This window comes from Bactrocera dorsalis, chromosome 6, assembly GCF_023373825.1.
Source record: "Bactrocera dorsalis isolate Fly_Bdor chromosome 6, ASM2337382v1, whole genome shotgun sequence".
NCBI lineage: Eukaryota > Metazoa > Arthropoda > Insecta > Diptera > Tephritidae > Bactrocera > Bactrocera dorsalis.
The window spans coordinates 34,022,330-34,049,054 of record NC_064308.1 but is presented as its reverse complement, the minus strand read 5'-3'; the positions used below and the strand labels follow the sequence as shown (position 1 = coordinate 34,049,054).

The 26,725-nt window shown below is 34.2% G+C and overlaps 1 protein-coding gene across 2 annotated transcripts in view; it reads right to left on the bottom strand.

The window, feature by feature from the left end:
• The window catches only part of LOC105227174 (plexin-A2), a 103,617-nt gene that overhangs the window by 3,126 nt on the left and 73,766 nt on the right, over positions 1-26,725 (bottom strand). For both annotated transcript variants that reach the window (XM_049460051.1, XM_049460049.1), the window contains exon 9: positions 1-26,725. This exon is cut by the window's left edge and continues 3,126 nt beyond it. In XM_049460051.1, coding sequence (XP_049316008.1) covers positions 26,558-26,725 — 168 coding nt within the window. In that variant the 3' untranslated portion in view covers positions 1-26,557.

The window sequence follows — 26,725 nt, the reverse complement described above, 5'->3', positions numbered from 1 at the left end:
ATTTGACCAGTAAAACGCGCGTGGGTGCAGCTCGTTTCCGCACATCTGTGCACTAAATTGTTTTGAAATTTAATAAATAGTTCCTGAGATATATCAGTTTTTCTGAGTTAGCTCAGACGGTTTGTGAGATACAAGCATTAAAGGTCATTTTGACAATACTGGGTTAATGTTATCCTTTAGTCTTTAAAAAATCGATTTTTTGAGCATTTTTTTGGGAGGGAAAATAATAATTAATAAGCGAAATTTCTAGGGTTTATAGCTATATTTTTAAACATAATCCGCAAATTTTTGGATTCGAAATCTTTATATTCTGCCTATAGGAAGCAATTGCTCGATGCATCTCGTATGTGTATTTGCCGGACGGCGGGCAGGATGCAGATCGCAATTTCTATCGGAAACAAAAAATTCAAGGAGATTCATATTTTTTAATAATTTGTCTCCTAGTTAAACTAAAAAAAATTCCAACAAAAAAGTGTAAGATTTTACAAAATTTTTAACAATCGAAAAAAATGGTTTTTGACCAAAAAAATTTTATTTTATGCTGTTTAAAAATATGTTCAAACTTGACTTTTCCTTTTTTTTTTAATTTAAATAGAAGATAATTTAATTCCAAAGATAAGACGAAATAGGTCGCTATTCACTATTCTACAGTTCGCAGATTGGGCAGAAGATCGTTTGACCGAGGATGGTCAATTTTACCGAAAAATCATCTTTCCGGACGAGGCTCATTTCCACCTCGATGGTTACGTTAACAAGCAGAATTGTCGCATTTGGGGCACAGAAAACCCGCACGTAATCGTCGAGAAGCCAATGCACCCAGCACGAATCACTGTATGGTGCGGATTTTGGTCCTGTTGAATCATCGGCCCATTTTTCTTCGAAAATGAAGAAGGAACCGTAACCATCAATGGTGAGCGATATCGCGCAATATTAACCAAATTTTTCTTCAAGCAAATTGAAGAGGAAGACTTGGACAACATTTGGTTCCAGCAGGACGGCGCTACATGCCATACAGCAAACGCTACACTCAATCTTTTACGCCCTATCTTCGAAATTTAAAATTTTATATAGCCCACCCTATATTTCTGATAGACACTCAGTCACTATTTTCCTTCTAGCTTCGAAAATATTTCGAATTCCCATCTATAACTTTAGGGACATATTCCTAGATTATTTTTAAAGAGATTTAAACAAAAAAATTGATATTTTGAAGCTTCTAAAGCAGGCTTAACAAGTGATTGCTTAACTTTATATGATCGAACTATTTTCTTCAAGTTTTGGTAAGCTTATTTACAGGTAATTTGATTTTTGTGAATCCGTTGAGAAAGCTGTTCAGAAAACTTGAAACGAAACCTAGAGCATAAGAATTTAAAGGTTTCGATTATATTTTACTGACCTAGTAAACTATTTAGGCTTTTTCCGGGAATATGCAACGCAAAACAAAGAAATATAATATATAAACTATTACAGATAAAATATGATACATATTTGATAAAATTAGTGATGAGCGATATTTCACTACCGGTGATTTTTTCACTGTGATTGAAAAATCGCAAATCGCAACTGCGATCACTTTTTATAAATAGCAGTTCGCTTCTATGAACTGCAATTGCGATCGCAGTTCGAACCTGTGATTTACGATAGCGGTTCGAACCTGTGAATTACGATCACAATAGCAAATAGCAGAAAAGTAACAACATTATTGAGGGTATTGTATATATCGTATATGCTATTTTTCGTCATAGCGGTTTGAAGTTTTGAGTGTAACGTTCTTACAATTTTTAATAATGGCAGGAAATGTATCAAGGAAAAGAAGTGAAGTGGGATGTTTGAAGTGGTAGATGAAATATAATCAAAATGGAATATTTTAATTTGTTTTAATAAAATTTTTAATATTACTTATTGTTAAAACCAAATTTGAAAACCTTTTGTGATAAAAACAAGAATTGTAACTAATTAATTTCAGAAAAAATGATGGAATAAAAAAATTACGGGTTTTTAATATTTTCCCAAAGATTAGGAAACTCGCGTTAATTATTTGGTCTTGAAAATATTAAAAGCGGGTATTCTAAACAAACAAATTATCAACCACACTAATGGTAATTCCTTCTAAGAAATGTGTGAAACTATCATCCCAACCTACAAATGAACTATGCAATACGCTCTAAGTGTCAGGTAGCCGAACCGCTCCAACATTTGCGAAAATGTAGTGAAAAGAAAGGCGGAAAAACTTGACTCGAGTTACAGGAGCCAAAAGAGAATTTGCCGCCAATAACGACAAAATGTTTCCGTCGTTCCCACGACAGTCGGGTCTACGTAAGTGGAACAGACCCGGACCATAGATAAATTGATCAGAATCTCTTTTCTTGCTTTCTCGCTTGTCAGCTGGTAGGGCACCCTGATCTGTTTTTTGAGTTGACAACAAAACACAATCAGGGTGACGCCAATCAGCAGTTAGTCAAACAGGCGGGATGCCAGAAGAGCAGCGCTATAATTACTTGACGAAATTAATGTGAAATGGAATTTCATTGAACTATGCGAACATATTTTGGCAAAATAAAAGTTAATGTAAATTAATTAATGATTTTGCATTTTAGCATTTATATATGTATGCATTTTCAAAGTGTTTAATTTAGTGTTTTGTATAATTTATTATAAACCCAATCTAGTATTTTTCAGCAGTGGCATCATTGGCAAATGTTATAAAAAATGCAAGTTTTGACAGCTCTCTCTCGAACCAAAGAGTCTCGTATCAAGTTATCTATGCCCGGAGTTTTATTCGGCCAAACAGTGTCAAATTGGCAGAATCTGCCGCTACAACAACAACAACGACGTTTAAACGTCGACTTAGTTGCGATCGCAATAGCAATATAAAATCACAGTGATTTAAAAATAGCAATCACTGAAATCACAGATATCGAAAAATCATAATATCGCTCATCTCTAGATAAAATATACTTACATATGTATAGCATACATATATAGTATATATCTACTGTGCGTTGTTATTTCAGGGCTTTTTGTTGAAATATGATGTGATTATTGTGCTCTTATTTTCTGTGTGTTCTTTTGTGTGTATTCTCAAAAGTCACAAGCAGTTATAGAAATGTTGTTACTGATTTTTCAAACTATTGGTATAACATTCATTAATAATTATACATTTAGAAGTATTTCGTTGCTAATCACTTACATTTCTAAAGTTTAAACTATGTACATAACTAGCGTACTTAAATAATTGCTTTGAGTGTCACGTTTTTAACCGCTCAGCGTTAACGCCGACGCGGCATCCCTAAATAAAGCAATAACTTTACGTCAAATTCTCAATTAAATTCTGAAATTAGTACAAAAGAAATAAATGAAAAAAAAAAAATTAATTAATATTTTATTAATACTTATGAATTTGAACATGCATTAAACATCGCGTGACAAGAAATTTTTTAGATAAATTACAATTTCATCGTTTTCTGCAGCCAACTTTACTTCTTAGTGCGCTTTGGCCACTTTAACGCTCAGCGTTGCCGCTGGGTTTATTTAATTACAAATTCTATTGCCGGAAGGAATTTTGACAGTAATTTGCCGCTGCCGCTTTTATTTAAGGACGACAGTAATGTGCTGAACACTTAGCGAGCGACAAACTTCAAGCGCATAGAGAGTATATCAAGCGGCGTCTAAAAATACAAAATGAGAGTTGTCCAAATCAACCTAAACCATTGTGAAGCTGCTCAAGAGATGCTGAAACAAACAATCTTCGAAGAAAATATAGATGTGGCGATAGTGTGTGAGCAATATAAAAACATAAACGCTGACACATGGTTCTCCGACAAGGAAAACAAAGATAAGCCGCTCTTGGGCAGATCTTACTATACACGAGCGAAAATAGGTGGCATTTATTTCTACAGCTGCGTATGTTGCAAGGAACCACGAAATAATTCTCGAGGTCTCGTACTAGTTCGAGACGCCCTCACTACCACGCCAAACGTGAAAGCAGACGATTTCATGGCATGGACAATTGAATGGGGTAGTAGCTACACAACAGTAGCTACTCAAAACGTTTTCTATGTTAGACGCTGTGCTGCTCAATACCGGCTCTAAAAACACTTTTAAAAATAATGGACGCGGATCGATAATAGATATTACATTCGCAGCAGCATGCTGTTTCGATCTGCAAATTGGAAAGTGTGCGATTTTTACACACATAGCGATCGCCTGGCCATCTTGCTGGAAATCCGCAAACAAACACAAACTCGATCCAGCAAAAAAAGGATGGAGGGTGGAAACGTTGGATGAAGAAATTTTCAAACTTATGTTGGATGGGAACCTAGATGGTGCGGTCAACGTTGAACACATGGTGAAAAACTGGTGACGAACATAAGTAAAGCCTGTGATGCTGCTATGTCTAGAAAAAGGCACAACATAACCCAAAGGCCTGCATACTGGTGGAGCGAAAAGATCAGCACATTAAGAAGCGAATGCCATAAAGCGAGCCGCCTCTGCCAAAGAAGCCAAGGTACGCCACACCATACAAAACTGCGAGAAAGTTTCAAAAGAAAACGTAAAGAACTCAAGAAGGCTATCAAAAGAAGTAAGTCTTCGAGTTTTAAAGAACTATGTGAAAAGGTGGACGAGCATCCGTGGGGTATAAAATAGTGATGGCGAAAATCAGAGGAGGTAAAAGTCAAGAACCGACCTGTCCGACCCTCCTAGAAAAGGTGGTGAATACGCTTTTCCCAACGAAAGAACCCCAATCGAGTAAAACGAAACCAACCGTGATGGAATCCCCAATTGTAGACGAGATAGAGGTAATGAAAGTGGCGGAGAGATTTGGCGATGCAAGGGCAACAGGACTTGGTGGCATCTCGAACAAAGCAGTGAAAATTATTGCGATCAACAATAGCAAGAGGGCATTCGCTGAACTCTACACACGATGTCTGAATGAAGGAGTTTTCCCGAAAGTTTGAAAGAAACAGCGGCTGGTTCTTCTCCAAAAGCCAAACAACCCGACGGGAGAGCCAAATGCGTATCGCCAACTCAGCATGATCGCTACGATGGTCAAAATACTGGAAAGACAAATTTGCACACGTCTAGAATGCCATCTAGAAGAAGAGTCTCCTGGGTTATCTGAAAACCAATTTGGATTCAGAAGATCGGTCCACCTTAGACGCAGTTGGAAAAGTGACGGACATTGCGGCCAAAGCCATAGAGGGGACCAGATGGATGCATGGAGATAAAAAATACTGCGCAGTTGTTACGCTGGACGTGAAAAACGCTTTCAACTCGGCATACTGACCACATATACTGAGAGCATTAGAGGCAAGAAACACCCCGGTGTATTTTCTGAGAACAATTAGCAGCTATTTGTCCGACAGACTACTGCTGTACGATACCGATGCAGGTCCAAAAAACCTAAATGGTGACAGTTGGAGTACCACAAGGCTCCGTACTAGGCCCACTACTTTGGAGTGTGCTGTACGACGGGGTGCTACGATTACCGCTGCCAAAAGAAGCACAGATAATTGGCTATGCGGACAACATTGCCATAACGATCGTAGCTAAAGTACCCTTACAGATACAGAACACATGCAATGAGACCGTGGAGAAAATTAAACACTGGATTACGAGTACCTACCAAGCTGCAGCTTGCAGATGAAAAAACCGAGGCAGTGCTCATCACGAGCAGGAAAAAGCTAGAAACGGTCACTCTGAACATTGATGGGTATAACTTTGTAAGGCAAAATTCACTGAGGTACCTTAGTGTTATGATCGATACGAGGCTCAATTTCAAGACGCACATTGAAAAGGCCTGTGGAAAGGCGGCTAAAGTGACTGCGGTCCTGTCGAGAATCATGGCAAACATTGGTGGCCCAAGTCAAAGTAGGAGAGTTCTGCTGGCTAAATTTAGCCAGTCAATGCTTATTTACGCAGCTCCCGTAAGGGGGACAGTCCTGCATCAAAAAACTTGTGTCAATATGGCAAAGGCTGTGTCCAGGTTTTTTGCCCTGAAAGTTACGTTTAGAACTGTGTCGCACGAAGAAAGTGCTATCATATCTGGTCTTATGCCACCGGATATAATGGCCTCTGAGTTAAGTAGAGTCCAACGTAAAACAAAAGCCATGAATAGGTGCCTAACGGTCGACGAGCCCACAAAGGAGAGGAAGGCAATTCTCGATGAGTGGCAAAAGCAATGGGATGCGGCAGATAAAAGAAGATGGACACATAGATTAATTAAGAATGTATCGGCCTGGATTGACAGATAACACGGCGAGACAAATTTCTACTTAACGCAGTTTTTATCGGGTCATGGCTCTTTCAGGGAATACCTACACAAATTTGGCCACGATGACGAAACATAATGTTCCTTCTACAGAAATGCAGCAGAAAACGCAGAGCACATCTTTTTCTCCTGCTCGAGGAATGTAGAAGAGAGAGACACCATAGAAAAGCTGACAAATGGAAGGATGACGCCCGACAGCATAGTGAGTCAGCTGCGATCACAGCTGGTGTGAGCTAAAATGAAAGACTTGGCCGCAGTAGCGCTCCTAGAACTCAGAACGAAAGAAAGGTAGCGAAGAAGCATAAGACCACATAAATAACCTGAGCGGTAGGTCGTGAAGAGGCAGTTATCGTCCAGCTTGGTCCTGCGAAGTAGTGTTTAACGGCGGTCCCGCAGGTCTATTACTGTCTGGCGTGATCCCGAAAGAAGTGTACTTTAGCGGACAATATGAATCGTGCATGCTACGAGTCTCACCCTGGCAGATTCCCCCTTCGGAAACAAAAAAAAAATAAAAAATGAAAAAAAAACTTCAAGGGCATCTGTCAAATACACAGTTATTTAGATAGCTACACGACTACATAACAGCGTTCATAAGAACATGTGTATTTTATTATTTGACAGACATCGCTTGAAGTCTGTCGCTCTCTATGTATTCAGCACGAAACATGTGTAAGCGTATGAATAATTTTGACATATGATGAGAATACAGAAGTATGTTCTTAATAGTTGAATTTCAAGATTACGCAAATAACACACAATACCTACCAGGGATAATGGGATGCCCAACTTATTCCAGTGTGAGAGCGCCTCAAAATAAGCGTTTTTTATAACATTTTCCATTATGGCCAGATCGAACAAAATAAGAATTTTTGGGCATTTTAAATTAAAATACCCAACATTTATTACGATTGCAAATTATTAATATATTGGACTTTTAATATATGGCGAAACTACTTAATTCCTTTTTTATGATTTTATGGTATATTAAAACAACTGACTTTCGATCTTTCAATACTTAATAAGGTGAATTAAGTCTGTTAGTTCTCAATTAATAAATGTTTTTAATCAATTGTAATAGAAAATTAATTCTATTATGCATCAAATTACAAAACGTTTCATGAAATATATTTAAATTTCGTATTTTCTTTGATTTTCAATGTTTTAAATTTTTATTAGCGATCTTGAACGGCGGCAACAAATTCCTCCGTTCACATATGTATATTTTTGGTATAATTTCAATCTGGCCGTTCCAGTCATTCCAATTGCAAAACGTGAACACCTACCCAATCCAGTCAACTGTCAAAGTTCGGTAGGTGAGCGGCTCTCACATTTCCAGTGACAGGAGAGTTGGGTCTCTTTATCTCTGATACCTACATTTCGAGCATGGGTATGAATAGTTAAAAAGTTAATATCATATGCTAAATTGCGTAAACAACAGGTTGTATACTATTAACCCGAAATAGTTAGTTCTTTATATGTTCCAATTATAAAGTTGCTCGAATTTTACCCATGTAAATTGCGTGTACGCTTTCGTATTTTATGTAGTTATAGTTTTGTGCGTACATTGTTTGTGATATATCTTTAAAATGTATTTTTGGGCGTTTAAACATTTTTTTATATACTTTACATGCTCATGTTTATAAGTGTAGTAGTAATGGAAATGTTGGAATTTTACATATAAAGTACACACAACCTATTATATTTATTTACTATTTCATTGTTTACATTTGCATTTCTAACTACGTATTTTTAGTGAATGTCTTGTAAATCATCTTTAAACAATTATATTAACAAATTATAATATGGAATTATATAGTAAAATTTCTTAAGTGAGGCTAAACAAACATTTTACAGTTTACTAAAATTCGATTTGCTTGATTGATTGGGTTGATCACTGCAGCAGCATTTCCCAAAACGCTTTATTTCTGATATTATTTTCTGGCACAATTCCGATTTCTTTGGCGCCGGGATCTGAAGGTACCGATGGAAAGAGGAAGTCCTCCTGATTAAAAAATATACAGGGTTATAGATACCGCAAACGCTTAGTTTACGAGATATTCGACTTTAAAGTTCGAAAATTCCCAAAATTTGAATTTTTCAACAAGCTATTTCATTACATTTAACACACTTCATGCACATTTTTCACTTCAACTTCATTTAAATAAACTGTAAACATTTAAACAGATTCACAATTTACTCTGTTTGCAGGTTTTATAAGTAAGAAATTTAAATTTTAAAAATGACTTCTTATAGTCGTTATCATCATCATTTATTTAACAATTTTGAGCAATTCGCTGAAATTTCTCTTTTCCGCTATAATTCTTCTTTCTTTATTTAGCAATCTTAGTTCTATTAAAAACAAGCGTTTATAAATTATGTTTCAAATTAAAATGAGTATTAACAATATATTCATACATATGGATATTTTCTTATTTAAATTTAATAAGCAACAAAGTAATATTAAATAATAATATTAGGTAATAATATACTTAGATTTTTAAAAGAGTACTATGTAAAAGTACTTCAGTCACCTCGAGTATTAGCTCGACAAGGGTTCTTTTTTTTAAAGCGCGGCCGATGGCCGCCAACATAGGAAGTACTACTACGCGAAAATATTTCAGTCGCCCCGTTATGATATAAATTTTATAATATTATCATAAAATTTTACATATTTGTGTGTATTACATATAAATCACATATTATACATATACGAGTACATAAAAGTGTTCACAATTCAATTATAGCTTACAATATGTTGGAAAGTATTTTTGTATTATAGTTAATATAGGAAAAAAAATCACAAAGAAAAATCATTGAAAATCATACATATTTGGTGTTTAAGATGTGGCAATGCTCGTTTTCCTCATAATTGTAAACAATCTAACCTTTTCAACGATGAGTGTGCTAAGTGATTTTTAAATTAATAAATTTAGCTAATATATAACAAAATAAAAGTGAAATTCAATGTTTAGAGTGTATATTTAAATATACAAAAAATGTGAAACATTGTGAAATACCGTGTGTTATTAACACAAATTTTTGATAGGGAATAATTTAAAAAATTAAAGTGTTAGCATATTCCTCTTCTGGAGAAGCTCCCCTATCCGTACATACCCCATTAATACCGGAATTCGTGTTTTTTACCCGACCGTAAAAGTCGGAATTGTGCCTAGTATTTTATATAATTGTGTTTTTGGATATTCAGTTTTTTTTTTTGAATTGAGTAAAAATTCGGTCACAGAGTCAAGCAAATTGCAAAGTATTTGTTTGGTTCAGAAACAACTTTTATCCCATATTGAGTATTCAACGTATTTTAAGAACGTTTGTTATATTTTTATCTTGTTTTCAAGTTGAAACTTTCAAAATCAATGTATTAACTGCTGGATTTTATAAACAGAAAACAAGAGAATTAGAGACGTAAGAAAAGTAAAAACACGTCGAGTTTGAATTGAGTGATAAAATTTCATGTTCCATCTGTTTTAAGTTCACAATTATTCATACATTATACATACATTCATAATGTAAACTAGAGAAATTTACTGGAAAATGCCAGTAAAATAATTATAAGTCATTTGTATATCATTAAAATTAATTAATGTACTGTAGTCTCGTAGTATGAATATATACATATATAAAAGTAGATACATACATATAAGTATAATATCGCGTAAATGAAATTATATTTTTACTACTTATTCGCGTTGGTAAATATCGAGCAGTATTCAAATTGACATATGCACAAAAGCACCTTTTTACAGAGCATTCATATGACCTAACATTTTTACAAACGTTTTAAGATTTAACTCGCAATTTAAAAATTTTACAAACTTTCATCCTTTAAGTGGATAAATGTGTATCAACATAGACCTATGAACATACATACGAGGTGTGTTCAAAAAGTATCGCGATTCGTAACTGATAGTTTTCTTCGATTGCAGGGGCGTGGTGCATCACGAGTTCTTGCCACATGGAAGAACGGTCAATAAGGAATATTACCTGCAAGTTATGCGCAATTCGCGCGAAGCAATCCACCAGAAACGCCCGGATTTGTGGAAGAACAAAAATTGGCTTTTGCACCACGATAACGCCCCTGCTCACACACATCGTTGCTTGTGCGCGACTTTTCGGCCAAAAACAACACACTAATGATGCCGCAACCACCGTATTCCCCAGATCTGGCGCCCTGTGACTTTTTCTTGTTCCCTAAACTGAAGAGGCGCATCAAAGGACGACGTTATGCTTCTCTTGACGAGATAAAGACGCCATCGAAGGAGGAGCTGAAGAAGATAAAAAAATGATTTTTTGAATTGCTTCGAAGATTGGAAAAACCGTTGGCACAAGTGTATAATATCTCATGGGGATTACTTTGAAGGGGACAAAATAGATATTCATGAATAAATAAATAATTTTTGAAAAAACACAAAATTCGTGATACTTTTTGAACACACCTCGTACATACAAATGTATGTACATACCATATTAATCTTGGCACGATTCCGATTACTTTGGCGGCGGGGTAAAAAAACCGAATTTCCGTATAAATGGGGTATGTACGGATAGGGGGGCTTCTATAGAGGTGGAATATCCAAAAATCATGTGAAAATAGCTAATATTTTTAAAAATATTCACGTTTAAAAAATCAAAAATTCGCACTAAGAACACATGTTATTTCTCCATGTTTCACAGAATTTTTCACGTTTTTCTTTCACTATAATTAAATATACACTCTTAACATTGAAATCAGTTCGATTTTCACTTTCATTTCTTAATTTTTCAGCCAAATTTAGTAATTTAAAATCACATATAAAATTTATGGCTGAAAAGTTTAGAGTGTTTATATTTACGAGGAAAACCAGCGTTGCCACACCTTAAAAACCAAAAGTGAAGAATTTTTTAGCGTTTCACAGCGTTTTTATATCGATATTCGTAATATACGAGTCTGATCGTGAATTGGCAAAAATGAGAAATACATAATAGGAAAATTTATAATTAATTATTATTGCAGAAAGAAGAAGAATTTGGACACAGAAGAATTTTGAACACCGGGGTTTTGGACCGACCAGGGATATTATTTTTCGAGCGCTCGAAAAATAATATCCCTGGTCGGTCCAAAACCCCGGTGTTCAAAATTCTTCTGTGTCCAAATTCTTCTTCTTTCTGCAATAATAATTAATTATAAATTTTCCTATTATGTATTTCTCATTTTTGCCAATTCACGATCAGACTCGTATATTGCGAATATCGATATTTTTATTTCTTTTTATTTTTCCAATTATTATTATTTTTATAATATGTATTTCTCATTTTTACAAATTTTCTTTCTGACTCGAATATTGAGAATATCGATATTTTAATCTCTTTTTATTTTTCCAATTAATAACATAAAATTAAATAACGCGTCATACACATTCGTGAATCGGAATTAAAAACGAATTTTTTAAGACAATTCCCGTGAAAATTGGTGCACGTTTTCGGAAAAGCCGCTCTGCTGAACATTTACCGTATATAATATTGCTTATTTGCTTAATAAATTTATACAAGAAAATATCCATATGCATGAATAGAGGAATTTTGCGAAAAAAGAGGAATTTCACGAATTGCCTTATCATCACATGGCAGCGCTCCATTTCGTCGTAATTTTTGGTAAACAAATGAGGTTCAAACAAGCGTAAAATGTAATTTTTAAAATAAAGATTTTTTAGGTAAAAAACCTGTTAAATGTGTAAAATGTGGTTTTATTTAAAAGTTAATAGTGTAAATTAATTAATTTGAAGTGAAAAATGTGAAAAAAGTGCGTTTAATGTGGTGAAATAGCGTCTTGAAATGGTCCAATTTTGCGATTTTTCGGACTTTAAGGTCGAATATCTCGTAAACTAAGCGTTTGCGGACCCTATAACCCTATATATTTTTTAATCAGGAGGACTTCCTCTTTCCAACGGTACCTTCAGATCGCGGCGCCAAAGTAATCGGAATTGTGCCTTAATCTTTAATTAAATGTTACATATACATATATACTTCTAATCTATTCTAATAGAGTGTGCATGCAATTTTAACGAAGAGCTGGAAAAATAAATACCTATCTATTTTAAGGTTAAGTTTTCGTATTTTTTAATGCTTAACAATGCTTGTTCCTGCATCGCAAATTTTCACAATGTTGCTCATATGATATTTAAAGATGCATACTAACTACGTAGCTAATAGTAAACAATATTCATTGCATTCTAATAGCGTAATTCATATTAAATCAATAAAATTTACACAGTTCGTAATAGATTTAGCATAAATATAAAATTTTTAAACTACTTATATTTATACGTATTGAGGTTTCCGTTATTTCTCAAGTTGGTTCGCTAGATACATTGCAAAAAAAACTTGTGAGTGTGTTTGAGATGGCAATCGCGATGGCAGTGTTGCTAATTTCTTGTTCTGGGTAAGTTTTTGGCAATACTTGCAACAGAATCACGTTCTTGTTAAAAATTGGCTACAATACATTTTTGCCTGCAACACAGTTGCCGTACTGCTGTAATTATTACGTAGTAGCTCGAGGCCATTGTAGAAACATACAAGTAACAAAAGAATCATATGGTCGTCAACAGCTGAGATCACCTGATGGAAATAGTTGATTTTTCGGCACAGATATTTAAATAAAAGGACTTAAAATTAGTAAAGAAGTTGCAGTATAGGCGAGATAGCAATATTTTTCCCCCCCAAGAGGCCTATTTTCACACATATAAAATATACAATACTAAACAAAACTATTTGTAATAATTTAAACAAAAATAGATGGATTCTTCAAATATTTTTTAATAAAATAGAAAAGATTTACCAACATTTTGATACAATAAATAAAATTTTGATCAAAACTAGGTAAATTTGAATTTTAATAATCGAAATATATTTGAAAATTTAATAAAAACGTACTTAAAATAATAAATTGGAGAGCATAACACGGCAACACACTCGTGCCCTATGGAAAGCATATTTAGGAAACCCTAACGGATTGCCTGAGCTTTTGCCCTGAGTCTTCCCTCAATCTATTACATTCTTACCGTGCGATTCTGTACTGTGATACAGTCTCAAGTCTCTAAATTTGAGATTTTAAGTTAGAGACAATTTTTGAGACTTGAGATGATTTGGCTATTCTGTGACAGTCACAAAATCTATTACATTTCATTATTCAGAGATGTTTTTAAACTTGAATGAAAATAAATATGTCGATAACAAATATTAAATTTTCTTTAACATAGTCAAAAAACATAATTATCAATAAAAATAATAATATATGTTGACTTTGGTTCATAATATTTACGAAATTTATGTAAAATTGATTTATTTTTAACTTTTTCGTGTTTGAGTTTCTTGCAAAATATAAAAAAAAACTACAATCGATTAATATCTATGATGATCTCTATTCAGTATATTCAAAATGGCAGACAAGAGTTTTAATGGTTTTGTGACCTGCTAACTACCAGGTCTCAAATTTAAGGCAAGATTTTGAGACTAACGCTAGAGACTGTTTAGTGAATAGTAATTAGTCTCAAATTGAGACTTTACCTCAAAATGTCTCAAATAGAGACTGTTTACAGAATCTAGCTATTAATGTAATTTTTGTCATTCTACAAGATTTCGCCTGTGAAGGTATGGGTGAAAATGATAGGATTTGTTACTTGTAGGTTTATGCAATGCTCAGGCACCCTTCAGCTCCAAAGCAAATAAATCTACAACTTCAAAAGAATGGTATTCCAATACAAAATTTTCCGTTTTACAAAAAAGATGAATTTATGCAATAAATGTACTGCATTCATATAGAACCGGTTTTGCAGAGTGGTTATACTCTAGGTCTATTAAAAACAAATCATGGTCAATAAATGGCTGTCAATTACTAATAAATTCACTTTTATTCACGTTTGCAGGGAAATATTACATTTAATTTTTTATCATTTATATAAAAAATATATACATATGTTGGAAATAAAAATAGAAAATAAATTTTGTAGAAGGTAATTAGAAGACTAAAAATATTTGAGTAAGATCGTAAATACATCAGGTATATGTGACTGAAAAAATGTATGAGTTTCTTGTGCCCTATTCGATTTTTTCTTCCTTTTTTTATCAACATACAGTATATCCAATACTACTACAATATTACTTTGAAATTCGTTTTGGCATGCTGGAGATAAGATTGCGGCACGTATTAATTGAAACTATTTTGGAAGAATTGCTTCCCGAACCATTAATTTAGCTCCTCCCAAGCGTTTTCAATTGGACTCACACTGACTGGCTTCACCAATTAAGAGAACTTAAATACATTGAAGTATGTTTAGAATTATTATTCTTCTGAAATTTCCATATTAGTGACACACTTTCGTCAGAAAACGGCAGCATTTTGTTTTCCAAGATATCTTTATGTTGGAATGTGTTCATATTATCTATGCGATGAATTGGTCCTACGCCATACTATGGAAAGCAGACCAGACCTTTACGTTGGCGGTACTATGTTTAGCAGCCTTTTATGTAAACCTGGAATGCAACTTTTTGCTCTTTGGAAGGTGAACGTTCCGTTTGCACCATTATCGAAAAAATTAGTTTTTTCGCTCCGCAAGATATTGCACCACTTTTTTATACTTTCTTATTATATTATGCTACCAATATCGCCGGAAATGTTTGTTGAAGATATGAATAGGTCTTGTTTGGCGGAGTGACGATACGGTCGTCTGTTGTATTGATGTCCTTTTTGATCGAGCGCGAGTTTCAACATTATTTTTAATATTGAGAGCATTGTCATATCGAATTTATTGAAACTGGCATAAATAATAATAAATAAAGCCATGATTGCAGGCTGATGGAGTGTACATATTATTTTGACCATGTGTTTACACATTTACATGTTGAACTCTTGCAGTTACATTTATTAATTACAATGACTTCTATTATGTAGTCATACTGAATGAATTTAAAATTAATTTCCTTGTAACGTAATCCTTGTTACCAAAAAAAAAAAAATAACAAAGCCAATATAGGTCTAAAAATAACAGAATATGACATACAAAAACAAAATGCCAACTAAAAAATTAATGAATAATAATATAGCGTATGTAAAACTTGTTTTATCGCTATTATTACTGGTGTTTTATTACTTTTATCAAAACGTATGCTAAGTTGTTTATAAAGATACATCAAGTATCAACAATAGTAATATAATAATTTTAAAAAATCGTTGCTATAGAAAATGAATGCAGAAATTAAAAATGCACCAAGCCGTAAAAATATAGGCGGTTATGTATAATGCAACCTTTAACTGACTAATTCACCTCATAATATATCATTACTAATTACAAACTTATTACTGGGTTTTATTTTTCAGTTCCAATTACTGCGCTTCGCAAATGTTTTTTCTTAATTATTTCATGAAGTGCTTATAACATATATGATATAATATAATAGATAGAGATATGGGTAATGTTCAGAAGTTTACGTGTTGCACTTGACGTACAGAAATACTAAGAAGTAATATGTATGATAGATATGTATTGCGTTCTAAATGCAATTCATCTGTTAATTTTGTATTTTCTTAAAGTATAATATCATTGAAATATAATAAGAATTCTGGAAATTATAAGTAAATTAAAACTTATATAACATTATTTAATCAAAAAATATACGTTTCGTTTTTGATAACACATTTTTACAAATAAGTCGTCTTCTTGTTCATGTAAAAGTTTTATTATACAAATTTGACAAAATTCAAGCCAAAAAAGCACAAGCAGAGCTTTTAAAATATTTCAACAACCGAACATACCCAAATTTTTTAATATTTGCACGTACTATTTACCGTATTCGAATCAGTGATCTGCAGTGTATAACTTGTCTACATAACTCACCGACTCTTCTCACAATTGCATGGCTTGCTTGTATAATAATGAGTGTGATTATCGGCGCGATTCTGTAACTTGAGACAGTCTCAAGTCTCTAAATTTGAGATTTTAGGTTAGAGACAGTTTTTGAGACTTGAGACGATATTGCTATTCTGTATGTGACAGTCACAAAATCTATTACATTTCATTATTCAGAGATGTTTTTAAACTTGAATGAAAATAAATATGTCGATAACAAATATTAAATTTTCTATAACATAGTCAAAAAACATAATTATCAATAAAAATAATAATATATGTTGACTTTGGTTCATAATATTTACGAAATTTATGTAAAATTGATTTATTTTTAACCTTTTCGTGTTTGAGTTTCTTGCAAAATATAAAAAACTACAATCGATTAATATCTATGATGATCTCTATTCAGTATATTCAAAATGGCAGACAAGAGCTCTTTTTAGTTTTGTGACCAGCTAACTAACAGGTCTCAATATTTTGAGACTAACGCTAGAGACTGTTTAGTGAATAGTAACTAGTCTCAAATTGAGACTTTGCCTCAAAATGTCTCAAATAGAGACTGGTTACAGAATCCCGTTATATGTCTCACAATCACTTACCGCTTCCACTTGGCTCAAATTGCTTCTCTCTATGCAATGGTTTAAGCTATTCATTGCATACCATTAGATGAGTTGGGTAGCTCATAGTTTTTTCATAAATACACACAGTCAAGGAAAAAAGTTTACATACACCCCTCAATTTTGATGTATCAGAAAATTATTAGTGATATTTGAAAAAAAATTATTTCAACGTTTAAAGCACTAATAACAAATATTATTTGCAGGAAAGAAAATGTATTAAAAACTATAAAATAGATATTATTAAGGAAAAACATAATAATAAGCGGGAAAAAAATCTATATACAGCATGACATCTCTTAACATCCAACAGAAAATGAAGAGGAAAGAAAGCCTAATAACAGTTGTCATTGATCTCCATATTTTTAATTACACATTTCTGTTAGAAATATTGTGGTTAATCTCCGAAAAAAAACAAATCGTATGGAGAATTTTCTAAGGCTAAATCGTGCTAATTTACGAACGATCATTAGGAATTATAATAATACCAATAGTACGGAAAATAAGCCCCGAACTGGTAGACCTAAGATACTTTCAAGACGTGATGTTAGTAGTATTATTTAAGTAGTCATCCAGGATCCACAAATATGTGTCCCAAAATTATCTGAACACATCGAAAAATGTTCCAACATAACTGTTACTCCTTGAACAATAAGAAATGTTTTACATGGCAATGGATTTCATACCAGAAAACCACTAATTTCAGCCAAGAATCGTAAACTTCGCCTTGAGACAAGGATATATACTTCTGGAAACGTGTTTTATCTACTGATGAAAGTATAATATCTTCAGAAGTGATGGCCGTTTAAGATTGGAGAAAATGAAATACTGCATTTGATCCAAAGAATATCATACCCTTAGTTAAACATGGTGGCGGTAAAGTTATGGTTTGGGATGTCATTGCGTCGTCTGGAGTGGGTCGTTTGGTTTTTATCGATTTTTGCCATAAGTAGCCGCGAAACATTAAAAACCGCCCTTATTCGTGCTGGGCCGAAATAGCACCCAAGATAACGGAGAATTTGGTGGCATCAATGCTAAGTCGTCGTTCAAGCTGGCATTGATGCCGAAGGTGGACCGACCGAATACTAAAAGATAACATATTATAATTTTATTCATAATTCCTTTGAATAATACTAAGTTTTTGTTTTTGCTGTTGTTGGCTTTATTATGTAAGTGAGTTCCTTTCTTATTTCATAAATAAATTAACTTAAAAGTGCCTTCAATATTGACATAATTTTTTTTTAAATTTTCTTCGCAAACTCCATAAAACTCATGAATTAAGGGGTGTATGTAGACTTTTTTCCTTGACTGTATGTACACAAATTTTGCGCCTATGTACTTTTTATTTTTTTGTACGTGAAACATACTATTGGGTGCAGTGTCCTATAATTAATTATAAAAAAATTTATGACTTTTCAATAGAGAATAATACAGATTATTGATAATGGTTATTATCAATTAACGCAGAAACGAGGTAAAAATGCTGTTTGGAACGTGTGTGCTGAAATTAAAAAATAATGGAAACACATTGGAAGGGTTTGTTTACTGTCGAAAATGCAAGTATTTTTTGAAGTTTAACAAGTAATTCGATGCGTCACAAGTGCTTCGCTAACGCTTCTGAAGGGGAAATGGTTATGAAAAATGTAAGCCAAGAAGACAAGGAATGCGCTCTCAATGTCTGTTCACAAGATTGCCTCCCTTTTGTAGTTATGTTTAAAGATCAGGGTTTGAAATATTAGCAGACTTTCTTATTAAAATTGGATCGAAATACGGTGAGTATGTTAATATACATGACCTAATTCCTAATGCAACTACTACTTCGCGGACGATTTATAAAATGGCATAGGAGAGGAAAAACGAAGTTAAATCCTATTTAAAACAAAAGTTGCTGAAGAAGGAAATGCTTATGTAAACACGGATCTCGGGACTGAGAATTATGCAAACAAAATTTTTTTATGCAATCAATTATCGACGGTTCCAATTTAAAAACATAGTTTTGGGTATCAAGTCTATGGACTTCGAGAAATCTTCTTCTTCTTCTTTACTGGTGTAGGAAATCGAGACATCAACGGGAATAAATATTCAGAGCAAATTAGTCTGCATGCTTTCTCAATTTATTTGTAACCTTGAATCAGCTCATGACAAAACTACACGAGAAACAATTGTTTTAATCACCTATTTCCTATCGCCTATTATATTGCAAAGCCTTGTAAAATATTACAAAAAATCGAATTTCCAACATGCATTGCAAACATCATTGAATAGTCACTGCCTTACACGATGGAACTCTTACTTGGTAATGCTTAAGTCCATTTCTTAAATTGGCCGACTATCGATAGTAAGCGAAGGTAGTTGGTTTGAGATTAATATAAATATCGTCAACTCTTGGGTAGAGTTGAGCCAATCAGGGGTGTTGTGGAATCCAAGACAGAATTGCTTAGCTGTCAGAAATGCAAACCAATTCTGATTTTCAATTCAAAACCAATATTCGAACCAGCTATTTACTAATGTGACAAAACTTGCAAATGAATATATTTGGAAGCAATCCTATTAAAGTTTTTAATAAGTTCCGAATTAAAGGAAGATTTTAAGAGATAGCATTTATCGAATGAATAAAGACGCATTTGGGTGTTAAACTGCGTTTATTATGTTTTGTAAATATAATATCTTTAAATATCCGACTTTTTTTTCAAAAACTCAAGAATTAAGACATTTAGTGCTTTATATATATGTTTTCCCCTATAGAAACCAAGATAAATTGATTCGAAATAATAAAATAACTTGATCTCTTAACTTACATTTCAAATGTGTGAGTGACTATCTTCTTGCTTTGTTTCTGATAGCAAAACCGATAAAATTGATTTCCGTGAGACCCAAAACCGATACATATTCTGTTTCGAATATCAAACCAATAATAACTGAATTCTACTACTTTTTTTGATCGGTTTCAATTCTGATTCCGACAACTATCAGATTCCAAAACACCCCTAACACTTTTGCACAAGTTTTAACAAATTTCAAACGATATGCGAAGCAGTTCATTCAGATACATAAGTATATTGACAGTACATTGGCTATCATGCCTATCACGCAATCCATCGTAGCGAAGCTACGAATACGTATGTCCGTTACGAATACGCATAATTTGCTATCATTGAATTCAAGTGAATTCGAAACTTTTGTTGCCAGACTTAATTTTGAATTTTGACATTTCGAAATCAGCTGGGTAGAAGAAAAAATTAAAATTTTGATTAATAAAAGTGAAATCGTTTATATTCAAATTGATTTTACGAACAAAATATGTATTCGCTAACGTTTTTATTTATGTTGCTTGAGGACGAACGTGAGAGAAGTCGGCGCGATCTAAAAATTCACCGAAAATCACTGAGGGACAAGAGCAAGCCTTTCAATGTGGACGAAACAATTTACAGTTCAAAAATCCACAAAAATTCATTGTTAAATTTTATTAAAATTATTAAACAGGTTTATTAAAAACTATTGCTTAAATAAGGCGGCCTTTACGTATGTCCTCGATGTTCTAGAGAGGAATGCAAGTTCTTCAAGATCGTCATCTATATCTTACTTCATCGATTGTCTTCGGTTTTATGGTTTTTAGCTGAAGGAGGCTAGCAGCATGAATGGGTAAAGACTTCGATATTCCAATGGCTCAGTCAACATTTTGTTGCATCTTAAAAGAAGTATTGAGATTGCTTCAGTCCCATTTGTGCCTTCAGTGGATAAACCTCGAGTTAAGTAACGTTGAAAAAAGTGAACACATATTAAAATCGTTGCTCCAACTAAAGATAAGTTTCTCTATTATAAAAGCAAAAGATACTTTAGTATCAATGCCATGATTGTAAGTTTGGTGACAAATTGGCATTTCAAACATCTTAATCAATATTTTGTAGATATGTGACAATAAAATGAAAATACGTTATGTGAATGCTCAGTTTCCTGGCAGCAATCATGACTCCCACATATGGAAATTTATTTCTCCGTTAGCACAAAACTGTCGTACAAAAATTTCGCTAAACTTAAAAATTTTCCGTTCCAAGTGAATTCAGTGAATGCAACTCTACGAATTTTGAACTTACTTTCGGAACTGTTCGAATTGCATGATAGCAGTTTCGTAACTTTCCCGAAAAAACACTCTACGATGGATTGCGTGATAGGGCTGAAAGAACACAAACTGACGTAATACAATGGTGAAAGCAACTTAAAACTAACTTTCCACACATATCAAAATTTGTACTTAAAATATTAACTATACCTGCAAATAGTGCGGCGACTGAACATGTATTTTATAAGTAGTAGAAATATATGTTTTTGGAGTTAAATTTTATGTTATCGGATTCATAACTGTAAGAGAAGCCAAAGCAGAGATTTAGCAGTATTGCGAACTCATAACCAAACACTTGTGAGTATTTGCTTAATACAAGTTAACCTTTATGTGCTCGGTAGTCTACATTTGTAGCATTTTTGAAGAAAAAATTGAGTAAAAAAAAATTTTTATAACAACATGGTCCGAAATTTTCAGTAGCTTCCTAAAAATGAATTCTAAGCAGCTTTGGCTACTAGCACGTAAAAAAAATAGTTTACAACAGAGAAGCGAAGAGCTTCAAAACCATATTGAGAATCTACTGAGTGAGATTAATGAAGCAGCAGAAGAGGACCTAGATTTCGATGATTCTTCTGATGACTACGTACCACCTGGTATAAATCCCGAAGAATCTGATGCTGAAAACGAAATGATGCTTGAAGAAGACGATATTCGATCCGATAACCAGATAGAAGGCGTATTGTTTGAAGCAGATTACGAAGAAGAGATGGATTTCGAGGAGGAGGAGGCAGATGAACAGCGTCTTGGTTCGCTGGTTTCAAAAGACAACACTACTTGGCTTTCCAATCTGCCTAATCAAGCAATTCGATTGAGTGCTCATAATGTGTTTCGTGGCACTGCTGTTGGCCCATCTCGTGCTACCAATGGACTCATCGAGTCAAGTGTATTTGATTTCACCCCATTGATGTTCGAACAAGTTCTAGTTGATACTAACGCCAAAGCCGAAAAAAACGTTTCAAAAGTGGAATGAACAAAACCTCAACGGAAAGAAGAGAATGTGGAATAAAGTGACAATTGTTGAATTGAGAGCATTCATTGGGATCTTATTTTTGGCAGGTGTTAATAAGTCTAACGATGAAGACATTGATGTATTGTGAAGTACAGAAGCAGTTTGTTACTACCGTGCTGTAATGCCGAAATCTCGGTTCAAGGAAATTTTGCGATTCATTCGGTTTGATAATGAGCGCACTAAAGCTGCTCAACTAGCAAACGATAAGGCTGCTCCAATTTCTGCATTATGGGCTCTAACGAACAACAATCTTCGCCGCTACTATCAACCATCAGGAGATAACAGTTGACCAACAACTATTTGCACTTCGCGGAAGAACTAGATTCACGCAGTACATACCATCAAAGCCTGCAAAGCATGGCCTAAAAGTCTGGTTCGCATGCGATGCAAAGTCTTTTTATTCTCTCAACTGCGAGACTTACACAGGAAAGGAATCGAATTCTAGTCGTGCAACTAATGTAGGAGAGAATGTCGTGCAAAGACTGGTTTATTCTTGGCAAAACACCGGAATAACCATAATCTGTGACCACTTTTTTACTTCATTGAATCTGGCTAGGCATTTGATGTCAAAAGGGCTCTCTATTCTTGGTACTGTTAGTCAAAACAAACCATTTGTGCCAAATGAAATGAAAGCAGACCGCAAACGAACAGAACAGTCAACAATTTTTGGCTTTCTCGAATCAAAATTTGCGTTGGTATCTTCTTCTTCTTTACTGGCGTAGACACCGCTTACGCGATTATAGCCGAGTCAACAACAGCGCGCCAGTCGTTTCTTCTCTTCGCTACGTGGCGCCAATTGGATATTCCAAGCGAAGCCAGGTCCTTCTCCACTTGGTCCTTCCAACGGAGTGGAGGTCTTCCTCTTCCTCTGCTTCCCCCGACGGGTACAGCGTCGAATACTTTCAGAGCTGGAGTGTTTTCGTCCATTCGGACAACATGACCTAGCCAGCGTAGCCGCTGTCTTTTAATTCGCTGAACTATGTCAATGTCGCCGTATATCTCGTACAGCTCATCGTTCCATCGAATGCGATATTCGCCGTGGCCAACGCGCAAAGGACCATAAATCTTTCGCAGAACTTTTCTCTCGAAAACTCGCAACGTCGACTCATCTGTTGTTGACATCGTCCAGGCCTCTGCACCATATAGCAGGACGGGAATTATGAGTGACTTATAGAGTTTGGTTTTTGTCTGTCGAGAGAGGACTTTGCTTCTCAATTGCCTACTCAGTCCGAAGTAGCACCTGTTGGCAAGAGTTATCCTGCGTTGGATTTCAAAGCTGACATTGTTGGTGGTGTTTTACGTGCCAAAAAAGGGAAAAGCTGTTATACTACTTCCAGTACGCCCTTGACAAATGCTATTGTACCTGAGAAGAAAAACAGCTTTTCATGCCAGCAACTGAACAGCGCTCTGAAAATCCAAGGGTATTTGGCCATGCTCCAACACGCCTGGCTATTGAAACGGCTCTCGGTAGTTCTCCTGTTTCCGGCACAATTGCGAACCATTTGCCTGCTATTTCTAACGACTTTCAACCTACGCACCCTGTTTGTTGTCAAAATTGTGAAGCTGGAAAGCGTAAAACCACACGCAAGATTTGCAGTTACTTTGGGTAAATTTTGTACCATGAATGATATTTAAACATTTTCAACTTATCTATGTATCTAAAAATTATATATTACATAATAAATATGCATTCAAGTATAAAACACTTCGGGCCAGTGTTTTTGTTCATATGTTCACAAAGTTTTCCATACAAATACATAACTGCTACAAATGTAGACTTCCGACCGCCATCGTAAGTTTACCATCCCGAGCACATAAAGGTTAAGCAGCTCACAAGCTGAAACTCTGTCTCTCTCATAATAGTAAGTGAGCAGTAATCACACTTGTAGAAATAGAATGAAATTTGAGGTTCTGCACCGCGACCTAGGGTCTATTGTGCCCTATCACACTTGTAATCTCCGTGAATAATTTGCTTGCTTCGTACTCAATTTTTCGCAAGTAACACAAAGTTGTGTTTAACTCATTCACTGCAGATCACTGATTCGAATCACTTATGGCTGATTCACATAGCACTTTTGCTTCACATTATGCTCTTTTCTTGCAGCAGAAATGGCCAACGAGCGTATGTATGTAGACTTACATATTTGTGTGTGTGTTCGTTAAGGTGCTGGGTACGTTGAATGTGCTAATTGCTAATCACACTGTGTAAAGCCGCATGGGAATTTTGTAGCGAAAAGCAATAAAATACAAAAACAATAACAAAATAACAATGGAATTAGTAACAGCACGCATAATTCACACACATAACTGTACAATTACAAGGCGCACATACAAACACAAACTTACATTCGACAGAAAGGCGAAAAAAGATGTTTAACAACCTTATCTTTTTACCCTTTGCCAAGCAGCGGTCGCCATTGTTATGAGAAGCGTTCATTGTGACATACCCGTTGCTTTGTTCGATTTGTCGTTAAAGCACGAATTGGCACGAAAAGTTGAATGTGAATGGGCCATTACATTAAATAAGTTTCGAGTCCCGGAACATTTTTTTTATTAATGACATGCATTCAGGCATTTAAGCAAGCCAATAATAATATTTAATTAGACCAGCTTAACAATCTAAGCCGCCAAAGGTTTCGTACACTCCATTCATGGGTGCAATCTCTTAAGGTGGGAAAGTTACATTGTAATAGAAAACGTTAAAATATAATTAAATGGTTGTTATACCATCAGATTCTTTACAGTTGTAATAACTGGTGGGCCATCTAACGATTTAAATTCGAATTATCTATATTTCGACATTGGAAACGTCAAATATCATTCGGAGAGACAGATATTCAGTAAAAAGTCTAAAATTTACGAAATGGGTCGCTATTCACTATTCTACAGTTCGCAGATTGGGCAGAAGATCGTTTGACCGAGGGTCAATTTTACCGAAAAATCATCCTTTCGGACGAGGCTCATTTCCATCTCGATGGTTACGTTGACAAGCAGAATTGTCGCATTTGGGGCACAGAAAACCCGCACGTAATCGTCGAGAAGTCAATGCACCCAGCACGAATCACTGTATGGTGCGGATTTTGGTCCTGTTGAATCATCGGCCCATTTTTCTTCGAAAATGAAGAAGGAACCGTAACCATCAATGGTGAGCGATATCGCAATGTTAACCGAATTTTTCTTCAAGCAAAAGAGAGAAAGAAGGCATACGTGCCATACAGCAAACGCTACACTCAATCTTTTACGCCCTATCTTCGAAATTTAATTTGGGTGGCCCACCCTATATTTTCAATTTAATTTTTTATTATCTTTAAATGAATAGTGATGTCGAAATTATAAAAAAAAAGTCATGAGGTACTCTCACTGTCATCCGAGTACTATAATATAGACCTTTTTATAATCATACATAATTACTTATGTACACTAAGTTGCATATTCCTGTGTAGTGAACCTCCCACCTGTGACATAGGTTTCACCAATTTGAAGCAAATAGATTTACCAATACACTTCTTATTGTTATGATTACGACAAACATTCAGTACACATTTACAATTTTTAGACAAATTAGTACAGACAACTATTACTACAATTATAATTTAACACACTACACACATCCTTAGCAGTACAACAAAATAAATAAACGCGCTCTTATTTATTTTCTTATAGTACCTGGATGTTTAGTATTATTTTACCTAAATACTGTTAAGCTAAATGAATTGTATAATATAAATATTTATTTTACTTTATATTTCATATAAAATCAGTCGTTTTTGCGTTTTTACGATTATTTATGTTCATATGACCTTATATCTGCTACACTAATTTTTTTGTTCGTGGTTATGCAATTCCATCTGTAACGGATGGGCAAAGAAATGGAAAGATCTAAAGCGACTAAAGAAGAAATACTTCAAAAACAGTACTAATGAGTATCTTTGAGATTTGCAAAAGTTTCAGCAAATTATATATTTGTATGTTTTACGATTTATGTTTACTTTTTTAACTGCAATAAGAAGTATAAATGCTCAAGGGCTTTTTAAAAAAACATTACAAAATTTTTCCTGTTGACTTAGTGCTTTGTTATAATTAAAAATTTTGATTTTGTATTTGTATACGGTAAACCTGAACTTTAATAGATGCATGGAATTGAAAGAATAACATATATTGGTAAAAAGTAACGCAGCTGAAAATTTAGTTCGATTAATAAATTTCGAAGGCTTTTGCTAATTATATTCTCAGAAACAAATGTACGTCACCGCATAAGAGAATATAGAAAAGACTAAAACATTTCATATCAAGTTTAGTTGCTCTGATATTTATAAACATTCAAAAACTCTGGCACACGTACAACAAAAAAAAATTAATAGAAATCTAGTGACGACTTTACTTTCTTAAATTGAACAGCATACAGATAAATCCGAATACTTATTTGTATTTTTGCTGTGATCCCCGCTGGCATTTTCAAATTATTGCTCGGTTGTCGTTGTGCTACTAAATGAAGCAAAACCTTATCAAAGACCTTGTAAACGTGTTGTCTTTCTTTTCTCTTTTGTTGAATAAAACTGATTTTATAGACGTTTGTTTCGACAGAAGTGAAGACACTTAACAAAATTATATCGAATACAAATATAACTTTCTAAACAGTATACATTTTTACTCTCCTGACATCATGTTATGGACTTGCTCCAATTTAAAAGCAAGTCTCTGTTTTTGTGAAAATTCATCTTCTTCTAATGTTACAGTCAACTGTTCATTATATTTTACAGCATAAGTATATAGTTCGTGGAGGGCACAATTTGTATTGAACTCCGTTGTATGTAG